This window comes from Hydractinia symbiolongicarpus, chromosome 7, assembly GCF_029227915.1.
Source record: "Hydractinia symbiolongicarpus strain clone_291-10 chromosome 7, HSymV2.1, whole genome shotgun sequence".
In the NCBI taxonomy this organism is placed as follows: Eukaryota; Metazoa; Cnidaria; class Hydrozoa; order Anthoathecata; family Hydractiniidae; genus Hydractinia; species Hydractinia symbiolongicarpus.
In genome coordinates, this window is record NC_079881.1 from 20426474 (window position 1) to 20437481 (window position 11008).

General features: G+C 34.4%; 1 protein-coding gene across 1 annotated transcript; it reads right to left on the reverse strand.

Moving 5' to 3' along the window:
• Nucleotides 1–1337: 1337 nt before the first annotated feature.
• LOC130648405 (L-tyrosine decarboxylase-like) lies at nt 1338–10750 on the reverse strand. The gene is made up of 15 exons (XM_057454454.1): nt 10591–10750; nt 7338–7620; nt 6842–7145; nt 6549–6721; nt 6285–6471; nt 5340–5479; nt 4956–5136; nt 4434–4633; nt 4096–4326; nt 3817–3955; nt 3272–3504; nt 2735–2913; nt 2504–2613; nt 2114–2307; nt 1338–1866 (listed from the first exon to the last, which is right to left on the reverse strand). The coding sequence occupies exons 1-15, from the start codon at nt 10665–10667 to the stop codon at nt 1630–1632; spliced, it is 2868 nt and encodes a 955-aa protein (XP_057310437.1). The 5' UTR covers nt 10668–10750; the 3' UTR covers nt 1338–1629.
• Nucleotides 10751–11008: the final 258 nt, after the last annotated feature.

Consider the following 11008-nt stretch of genomic DNA (forward strand, 5'->3'; position numbering starts at 1 on the left):
AAGCATTCCTATTTCCTGTAGGTGCATATCAGCTTGTCTGCGTTACAGCTCTAATATGATAACTAATTTACTGTACAAATTCAAAGGGTGCTCCTTCGTTGTATTTTTTGACAGAACGCCGTCATAATGTAATTTTAACGTCTCGCAGGTATATTAGGCAACTGCTATAATAAGATCTAAAAAGTTCCTTTTTAAAACAATTTTTTTTAAAAATGGCTTTAAAAATAATTTACTTAAGGAGTCTTCTCATTTCTGCTTTTACAATTTGTTGCCTTGACAATCCCAAACAAATTCTACTTCTGTTTTCTTATGATATTCAATGTATTTAATTTATTAACACCCATTCTCATATTAAAAAAATCGTAAAATCCATCTACCCCTATTTATTAGAACAGATAATAAAAACTTGCAGTGGAAATGTTTACACTTGCGAAATATTTTAATACCTCGTTTTTTTTCCCGGGTATATTAAAAATTGATACAATTTAACTGAAAACAATCATTGTTCCTGATATCCTGGATTTAGTCCTTTCTAGAGGCACTGACAAGCTGTTTTGGACAGCATAAAAATCCGATTGCAGTTTTGTGTCTCAACAAAAATAGTTAAAACAATGTCTTGGAATAATTCAAGTAAACACATCATTTATTATAAGCATCATAATTTTATTCTTTAATTATTTCCAAAAAAAAGATGGAAGCTTCCATCCCAAGATCGAAGAAAGCTTTAATCTTCAGCTGGATTATTTGATCTCAAGATAGCTGGTTCGATCTTAAGATGGAAGCTTCGATCTCGAGATACAACATTGATCAATAAAATGTGTAGACATGGCCCATGTAGAGAAAGCCAGCTATAAATGATTGCAACTTCCCGAAGATTAAGAAAAACATCTCTAAGTTTGATCTTTTTGTCCTGTTTTACGAAAAAGACCTAGACGTTGTGTTTGATGAAAAGATATGGAAAAGGTATTACCAACACTATTTGTGCACATACGAGTTCATCTTGTTGACCTTGGTGTTAGTGTTGGCATCTGTTTAATTATTACATGCCTGCTCTTGCTCTTGTGGCTTCTAAATATTGTGGAATTCACCTTTTTTTTTGAGCATGAAACGGAAATGTTCCCTTAGAGGATCCCCGGGGAAATTAAAATGCGTATGCGTTACACGGTAATATACACTTTTTGCTGTTAAGATCTAGCTATCACTTTTGCCAGCGCCTTGTTTGATTTGGTTCATTAGCGCGAAGCACAAAATATTGTATTGTAGGATTTTCTTGTTCGGATGAGTTTTCAAAATATTGTACTTAATTATTAACAGTATACATAAATAACAACCAGTCGTATGTTATATAACTATATTGTTGTGAAATAATAACGTATAAAAATATGAAAATGGAAATTACAACAGTATTTTTAAACATCCCCATTGCTTTTTTAAACTCTTCTTCTTTAAACTACACTTTACTAAAACGCAAAAACTAATCTTATCATCTTGTCGCAGCAACTACAATATAATATAGTGTTTGCACATTACAGAATGGTAAAGGAGAATTCTTAACAAAAAACTTCTACTACATCAAAAACAAAGAGTTAATATAATCTAAAATAATGTTAAAAAAATCGAGTATGCTAATTAGATTTTGCCGTCAAAATGCTTTTTCGCATTTTTTTTAAAAAATTTAATGGCTGTTCGACATTCTTTATATTGCACGCCCATGAATGAAACAGGGTAACCGTCTCCCTGTAACGGGTCAACAATAGACCCATTAATCTCTAATGGTCGCCCAGGTATTTCAGGAATGGTGATGATCACGCCAAGATCTAACATTTCTGGTGTAACACTGTGTGGGATTTCGTCAAGTTTGACAACCTTTTAATAACATAAGAACATTCTTTATATATCATTAAAAAATAACAAAAAGGATTTAAAGTTGTACTACAAATCACATTAAAAGATTATGCTGATGCTATTTTTAAAACTACTTTTATAAGTTGGCAACAATTGGAAAGTTAATATTAAAATAAATTGTTTCAGGCTTTACAATGTTTTCTCTAGGATTCATTACAAAAGTAGTTAATAGAAAATGAAAAATATATACTTAGAAAGATATACAAACCTGATGAAAGTCGGGGAATTTGGTAGGCACATGTGAAATGAATGCTCGCTTTGTATCACCATACAAAAAGTAGGTTTGATGCTCAGGATACTCAATGTGTTTACTGGCTTCCAAACTTTCCAAATGATTGTATCTAAACACTTCATCCACTTGCATGGCTACATCAAATAGCTTTTCTGTGGTATTTTCTGCATCTACGGTTTGATGGATCAAAATAACGTCAACAACACGTGTAACAACAAAAACTACAATAGTGCAACAAAAGTAACAACAATAACACTGCAACAAGAACAACAGCCACGACAACAAGGACAATACACCATCACCACTAACCACAACAACAAAAATGGGGAAAACAAAGAAAAGAAAAGTTCAACTAGAAATAAATACCTTTGTAAACTTCCATTATGAAGGTCATTTTGCCTCTTAGAAACTGTTTCATTGTTGTTTTGCCTTTTGTTTTAAGGAAGAAGGTGGAGTGATCAAGTTTTTGAGCATTTCTATAAATAACATTGGTACCACGAATTTACATAGAAAGTATATTTGCAATGTAATGCGTGAGACATATTTTACATGGTTTGGTCCAAAAATTAATAATAGCCATTATATTTCACTTCTTACCTAAGTCGGTCACGATCTGCATCGGTGGGGGCCAGCATAGACAAAACCACGTGATATTGTTTGCCAGGAACAGAAAAGGATGGTATGTGATCTAAGAAGATCTTTCCATGTTTGTTCATTTTACTAGCACAAGCAAAGGTGATATGAACTTCAGGGTCACCGAAACCTTCCACTTTTAGCTAAATTAAAAGAAGACAGGCAACTTATCAAATCATTTGCATTGGAGAAATGTTTTTAAAACAGGAGGAAATACTGTCGTCATCTCCTTTGGACTACTCATACTGAAAAAGATTGGGATTTTAAACGTGCTGGATAATGTTTCTTTTGGTCTATTTTTGCATCAATTTCTGCTTAATGTTTATGTTACAATTTTTTTCAGCTGTTCATGTATGCAAATATATACAGTTTTATCAACACATCGAAATAATTTTTGGCATCATGTTATGTCGATATTCTTTTAGTTGGCTAAAGCGTGTGACGTAAAAATTTTTTTTGTAAGTTTACTGACATCTAGGAAATTTCTAAGTCACTACTTACACCGCCAATACAATTCATGACAACATTTCTAAAGAGCTTGCCAAATGCTGTTATATTAAGATCATTGGCTTGAAACGGACTAATGCAAGTGTTTCGTAGAAAACCTAGCTCTCCTTCAGCTGATATATTTAATCTTTCTTTTAATTGATCAGCGGCTGCTCCGTACTTAGCAGGATCAATAATTGAAGTGGTTAAGAAAATTGGTACTCTTTTAGCATGTTGGCCAACAGTCACTGAAAAACAAAAACAATGCAAGTAATTTCATGCCATATCGCCATATCAGAACCACAAAGTTTTTTTATCAAATTAACTATAAAATCAAAACTCAGATTGTAAATTTAGCATTTTTTTTATTAAGCATCGCCTAAACTTATACCAGTCACCTGGTCAGTTTCTAATGAAGTTTGTTTCACACCTGTTTTTTAAGCCGTCGATATGTTTGGAGTGACAAAAATATAAAACCTTCAATAACTCATAAATACTATCTTTTCTTTCCAGCTAAACAAACTCTATATTAAGGAGAATGGAAATTCCAGTCATCTTACCGTTTGTTTCGTCAAAAATATCTTTCTGAAGTTGGTTGGTGGCTTCCAAGTTAGTGGAGTTTCCGACCAAATTTACAACAAAGGAATTAATCAATGCGTCTGGACCAACAATAGACAAAAACTTCATCGCTTCTTCGTCCTGTCACGTAAAAAATAATAGTACGTGCGACAGTCTCACATCATCATGTGCAATTAAAAAAATTTCTAAATTCCCTCCAATTACACATGTTTTTGCAAGATTTCAATCTTAAGGACCGTCCTAGATTAACAACAATATACCTTCGCTAATATTTCATTGTCTTTTCCCAATATTCTTTCTCGAATAAATTTCTTTTGCTCGTTTTCTGATTGTGGAAAGCCGTCCGGTAATTTTGGAAGATCGATGAAATTGACACACACCCAATCATCATAATCCTGAGCAACTGTCATCCACATGCAGTAAAATAATTTCGATCCAAGTTGGCATTGTCCCAAAATTCTGCCATACCCATATTGATCGAGTCCAATAACCTTAAAGTGCACAATTAAAGAATCAAAAAAGATTTAAATGAATCTGAATCTCACATATGTCTAGAAGACATAGGTGAGTCATAAAATTTTAAATACATGACGCTTACCCTATGAGACAACAGGACTCCGGCTGCAGCTGCTCCAGGTTTTGATCCTTCTAACCCATAAACACCAACTGTCATGTCGTTCTCTCCATGAAATACTTCAGGAGCTGCCAAGGTGATAAAACCTTTCATTGTTCCATTTCTATAGCAAAGTGCTCCAGCTGGGTATAAACAGAGACCAGCTTTATGTGGATCAATGGTTACTAAAAAAAATATAATTGCTACATCTAATATGAATATTTGGAATTGTAACAATACAACGGCATATATCTAAGGGAAGGACGAATAGCTAGTTGGTCATACTAACATGATAACATTGTTTTTTCTCTGTTTTCATAAAATATTTCTTAATAATGTTCCGCCAAATAATCTATTACGAATCAGAACCATAGCTTACCAACTAATTATGGTAATTAGCTGGCTTTAAACTGCAACGGAGTACTTCTGTACGTCACTTAGCATATGCCCCATTTCCATAGCTTTTTTCTACCGTTTAAAAAAATAACTAGAGAAAAATAAGCATACCTGTGTCTGCATGTTTGATGGCTTGATACTGTTTCTTTGAATGCTCAGACAGAGGTATTATTGGCACGTAAGCCTCTCCACGTTCTTTGCAAGCAGCTCTTCTTTCTGCTGAAGGAGGTTGAATCATAGTTAACAAATATCCTCCCCACGCAGCATCAGCGTGAATGGCGAAGTTCAAACCCTGAAATGCGAAGAATGAAAGTTACGAGCAATGAAACTTGATTTGTAACATGAAAATAGTTTTGACTAGAAAATCTCAAGTTTTATGCCTAAATTTAACAATGTATATTATAATAATAGAATCTCAAAACAACGGGATGCTTTCAAAATTTAGTTTGTTTCTTAAGAAATTGCGACAGCCGAGTTTAAGTGTTTTCAGCTTACCGACGATCGATACGTATTTCTCAACGTTACAATTTCTTCCAGCGGATCAATGGCTCCCTCTTCTGTAGTTCCAATGACAGCAACCACCATAAAGACGGCCTGTTTCTTATCCAAACATTCATCAAGCTTTTTTTCCAATTCTTTTTTTTAGAAACAAAATATAGATAAACGATTATAATTAATATACATTAAAAAAAGCAAAAGAAATATTAATTAGATAGATTTATAGCTAATCAACATGGAAGTATTATAAGATAAGAAGGAAGGAAGACCATCTTTTATAATGATACGCGCATGTGTGGTTGTTGATTATATTTTCATTTAAAGCGCCTATTTTAATTTATCAGAATTACAACAAATCGATTTGATTGGCTGGGAATTGCATTGTATTCTAATTTAAATTTGCTTCAACGCGTTTTAAAACCGCGGAGCGTGTAAATGGTTGGTAAGAAATTGTTGTTTTTCTTCATCTTGATCAAGAAGATTGAACAGGGCTATTGCCTCTTTAATGTCCATTGGGTAATTGAAGTGATTATCTTCAAACCGTTCTTGTGAAATTTTATTGTGTTATAGAAGTCATACGGATTACTTTTGTGTTAGTCGAACAGTTGACGAAGCGAAAGGAACATTATAAAACACTGACAATTTTGCACCAGAAGGAGAATCCATACAGTTTCCTGTATTTTCTTTAAAGAAGGAAAAAAAAGATATGAATGATTTAAGTAAGGAAATAATTAAATAAAATTATTTGTTTTCTCATTGTTCTTATATGTAAATATACACAGCCGAACGTTTAGTAGGGTATCTCTGTCAAACGCCCCTCCAAAGGGCGTTTAAAAGAGGGGCGTTTAAAAGAGAAGGGTTTTAAAGAAAAAAGGTTTTTAAAGCATAATCTTAAAATAAATCTTAGTTTGTAATAAAGAGTTTTAAGTAAGAAGATATTACCTGATATGCTTTGTCTAGCATTTCCATCAACATTCACAGCCAAAACATTTTGATCACCAATTCCAAGTACAGTTGCCGATTTAGGCCAAGAATAATGATTTGTTCCTGGAGAGCACACTACTGGCACCTCTGATATGCCATGCTTTTGTAAAAATTTAGCCATACCTATATTGATAACTGATTCGGTCTAAAGGGAGATAGAACCAAACAGTATGAAAAAAGCATTGGAAAACATTGGTGCAATATATTAGAATGATGGATTACTTTTAACTTCTCATCTAACAATGTGTTATCTGTCAATCCAGCTTCTGCACAAACTTTTCCTGATAAATTACAAACAGTGTCGACATCAAGATTGAGTAGTTGCCACTTTGTGCATTTACTTAGTTTGACATACGAGTCCTCCCCTGGAACATATACAGGAGTATTTGCAGCAGCTAAAAAGATAATTCAGAGTTATTTCAGTATGCCTAAAATAATTATATTTTTCTTTTTTTCAAAGGAATAGTACAAAAAAGTAGGAACGTGTGATTGTTCTAACAAAATGTAATAATTACCGGCAAATGGTCCAGCATTGTCTCCAGTCACAACAGCCTGCACCGCTAATGGATGAAATTTTAAATTTCTAGCTGCCCACAGAGCCTCTAGATTAGCAACAGAACCGCAACCTGTAATATGTCCCCAGGGACTAACTTCCCTATTGTTGTCGAAGTTCATGAGCTGACATAAATGTTGTCCCACATCAATCTCCATTTTGGTTGTAACAGGAGATGCTGTAGAATCTACATTGTTTTGATTCCAAAGCATGCCAGAGAAATAACCAAGCATGGATGGCATTGTGTTTTCCCACGTCATATGTCCCTATAGTTTTAAATTAAAGTTGGAATAGTTAAAAACACGTTGCACAATTTAACCTTAATATGAAACAGATGTGATGTAATTTTATTTGTTTTCAATTCATAGTACAGCTAACATAAAACACTGTCTACGTGCAATAATTAATACGAATAACACTTAAAAAACTTTCATATTAACTAAGAAGGAATACAACACCTGATATCTGGTACTGAAGAAGGGAATTGAATCTGTCAGTTCATCATGCATAACTTTCAGTTGATTTTCTGTGTCCTCAATTTCGCTGCAATAAGCTTTGGAGGCTTTCACGTTGTTATCAATATAGCAAGGATCGCCGGGATAGTATCCCTCACGACAATCCGAATACCAATTGATGATTTGCGTTGTGAGACGAGAGAAAACCTCTCTGTTCTCCGCGCGAGGTCCAAGGAACCAGGCGCCTAATGCTTCCCATGGTTTTTTGTAGCAATCTGAATGCGGCCTACAATGAAAAAATATTTTTTTTTTTACACTGGGAGCACTTACGTTGATAAGGCAATTATATTTCACTGATTTGTGGTGCTTGCTTTAATAACATTTTGGACTCAAAGTTGCTTATTTTTGCTAATGCGAATTCACATTCCAAAACGTTTTTTAACTAAGTCCTCTGATTGTTTATAGCCATAATTTGTATCCGTGTCAAAATTTTTCTTTTTGTAAATAAAATTAGATAAAGTTTTATTCACGGGCGAGCGGGCGAGGGAAGTGGATATGTTGTATAGATAAGAAGATAATATAGCTAGTTAACCAATTCAGTCTCGACATATGAATATACCGAGGGTTCGAGGTTTGTGTTTTACAAAGTATACCTTGCCGCTCTAAAAAAAACATTGAGCGCAATAAGATAGAACGAATTTCCCCAAGATTGCACAAACATAAATTCAACATTAATTGTCTCTTTAGCATGTTATGGGTATGGTTCACGCAAGAGGGGCGAAAACAGTTTAGTTACATGGCTAACTCACCCCGTGGTGAAAAACGAACAAGTTTACCCCGTGGGCTGAAAGTAATATCTATATTATAATACCCGTATACGTCTGTCCGTCACGCAAAATGGTACCGCAATTAGCGACACACAAAATTCGGTAAAAAAAGAACGGACGAACCCGTGGATTTTTTCCACGGGCTACTGACTAGTTTCATATAATCACTTATGTGAAACACGCAAGTAGCACTTCAAGAAATAGTACAATATATAAGCACATGAGCCATAGAAAAACATTCCTTCAGCATTTTTTTTTTGCGCATTTACTCCTAATATGTACGCTCTTCGCCTGGAGCAATGTGGTGACATGCAAAAATCATGAACTTTCGCCCCGGAGTGAAATCTCGCCCCCTATGCTATAATCACCCCGGGGTGAGATTCACCTCATCAAACGCATGTAACTACTAAGTACAGCTTGACCAAGCATGGGGCTGGTTTCACCACGGGGCGAAATTGTGCATGTAACCAGGCCCTATGAATTCCTTTCCGAGTCTTTGCTCTCCGTCGTAAAAAAAAGATATTAACGAAATATTGTTGACAGGAATAAAGTAACCACCTGTATGGTTTAAGAACTATGTGCAGTCAATGCTGTTGTTTGTAACTGTTTACTGGGGTTTGTGTCGGTGTGTAATGTTACTTGATAAAATAAAACGCCTGTCACACTTATAGACATAACAAAAAAACTATCGCGAGAATAAATATTTGTGTCTGTGTTTAAAGAAGTTATGATGTAAGCACAGCCATCTGAAAGATCAATAAATAAAAAATATTTTTTATGTGGTTTCTTCTGATCCACCGTTATATGATTGACAATTTTACTAATAATTGAACGAAGACCGGTGGATTTATTTACCATGGATGTAAACATATTTGCGACAGCTATGAAATCACCAGAGAAAAGAAATGCGAATGACAATTAGTGTACTTTTTTAATAAATGTATCTATGCACATCGACATCCCGACAGAAAATTTGAAATATGAAAGTCTATAAATTAAAAACAGGTTAAATATAGTTCAAGTATTAGCACGTAAATACGACAAGTGACAAAAACGCGAGGGAGGATAGTGAAAATTACTAAATAAACACATCTCACTCTTTATCAGGAATTTTCACTGGTAGCGACAATTGATGAACCCTGTTAGAAAGACCATTGTGTTACAAACCTATTTTGCCTAATTTAATAGCGGCTAAGCGGCCCTGGCACACCTTGGTGATGCGATTCCTTATAATTTAGGAAGATTAGGCTGGCGTAATAATTAGGCACTTCCCAGCAATAATTATATATGCCCGCGCTGTAGTTTATTGTGAACAAGAAGAACAAATATACTGGATGATTTTTTTATAATAAGACAAGCTAAAGATTTGAACATATGCTAGAAAAGAAAGCATTTTTACTTCTACTTGACATTTATTTGGATAGTTAAATCGACTACCATATTCGAGGTGTTTGTATTTCCTCTGCATAATGTAGCTAGCTAGACAATTGTCTATCAAGTATAAAGTGTGTATTTTGCATTAGACTACAAAAATATAAAAGTTTCTTTAACTTCATGTGTTTTCCTCGCACGCCATCTGTAAATTTTGCTTTGAAGCGAACGTCGACTATACATCTCATTAGCTTAAGAATCTGAGTATTTTTGTACCACGTGATCAGTCAGTAAATATTATCCACTCCATAATAAATGTTCACAGTCTAAGAGACCCTGTGGACAAAGATGTTCCGTGGTGTTGTTTTAGGCTGCAATATTTGCATTTATATGTTTGTTTGGACATGTGAGTTATTAAAATTTGAAAGTTTTCGAATTCTGTTTTTTTAAAAAAACAAATAAATTGAGATTAACAGAATTGCTTTTGTTTTCAGGTCCAAGGGTAGTCCTTTCTCCAAAGGCTCTGATATTTAATCATTGACGATAAAAATACTATCTTCGCTCGCGTACATACGCTCATTCTCAGCAAGTTTCTGCCGAAACAAGGATAGAGAATATTGAAAATGCATAACATGTTTTTCCAAACGCAAAAAGAAAGGTGGAGTAGTAAAAAGTAAAAAGTGACATTCAAAAGGTGGAGTCCATAGAGAGATTTTATCGCTTGTGTGTTTTTTTGTATTTAGGTTATATGCTTTTGTGTTTTTAAATGCCGCAAGCGATGTAAAAGGAGATGCAAACATTTAATCTTCAAGTCATCTGGTTATCTATTGCTTAAAAAATCCCTCACAAAGTTCACGAGGAAGTTTTATTCTATCGCTGAATCGTAAAAATTTCTAAACCAGCGGCGTTTTTTGACTATTGCGCATGCACAAGTAAATCGCCCGTGCGATTCACAGTGGCCCAAAATGCTTTTCTATAGAAATTCATTTGAAGTCGAAGTACTCCGTTGTCTGTAAATAAAAACTTATAAAATAAATCATTCCGAAGTTAGTACTTACAATGGATCAAACACAGTCCCTCCTTCGTTACTGCTCATCCCTTTACTTTGTTTTTTTCCTTTATCTGCCATCATCATAGAAATTGTAGTTCCAACAAGAACTTACAGAAAGCGCGAATGTGCGAAAACTAGCCTGAAGGATGATATTTGAAGGCCTGGTTCCGGCTGACTGCGTTTATTTTTATTTTTAGAAGAAAGGATCATAAAAAACAAAATAAAAAATCTATGGTCTTGAATAAACGCCGCCTGTTGATTAGTTATTTTCGAAACTGAACTATATTCCTTCCGCTCGTTCTTTGTCTATCCATTTCCGCTCGTTTTTTCCCTCTAAAATATATTTGAATAAAAGAGAAAGCTGCGCCTAAAGTTTGTTTTACTTATTTAGTCATAAGTCTGATCACAGTGATTAGTTTAGGTAG

Bases quoted from the DNA above. Each gene is read 5' to 3' on its own strand.
- LOC130648405 (XM_057454454.1), bottom strand. From the start codon at position 10,667: ATGATGATGGCAGATAAAGGAAAAAAACAAAGTAAAGGGATGAGCAGT. The intron at 7,621-10,590 runs GTAAGTACTAAC...TTTTCATTGTAG, and splicing joins GGGACTGTGTTTGATCCATT to GCCGCATTCAGATTGCTACA. The intron at 5,137-5,339 runs GTAAGCTGAAAA...TTCGCATTTCAG, and splicing joins GAAATACGTATCGATCGTCG to GGTTTGAACTTCGCCATTCA.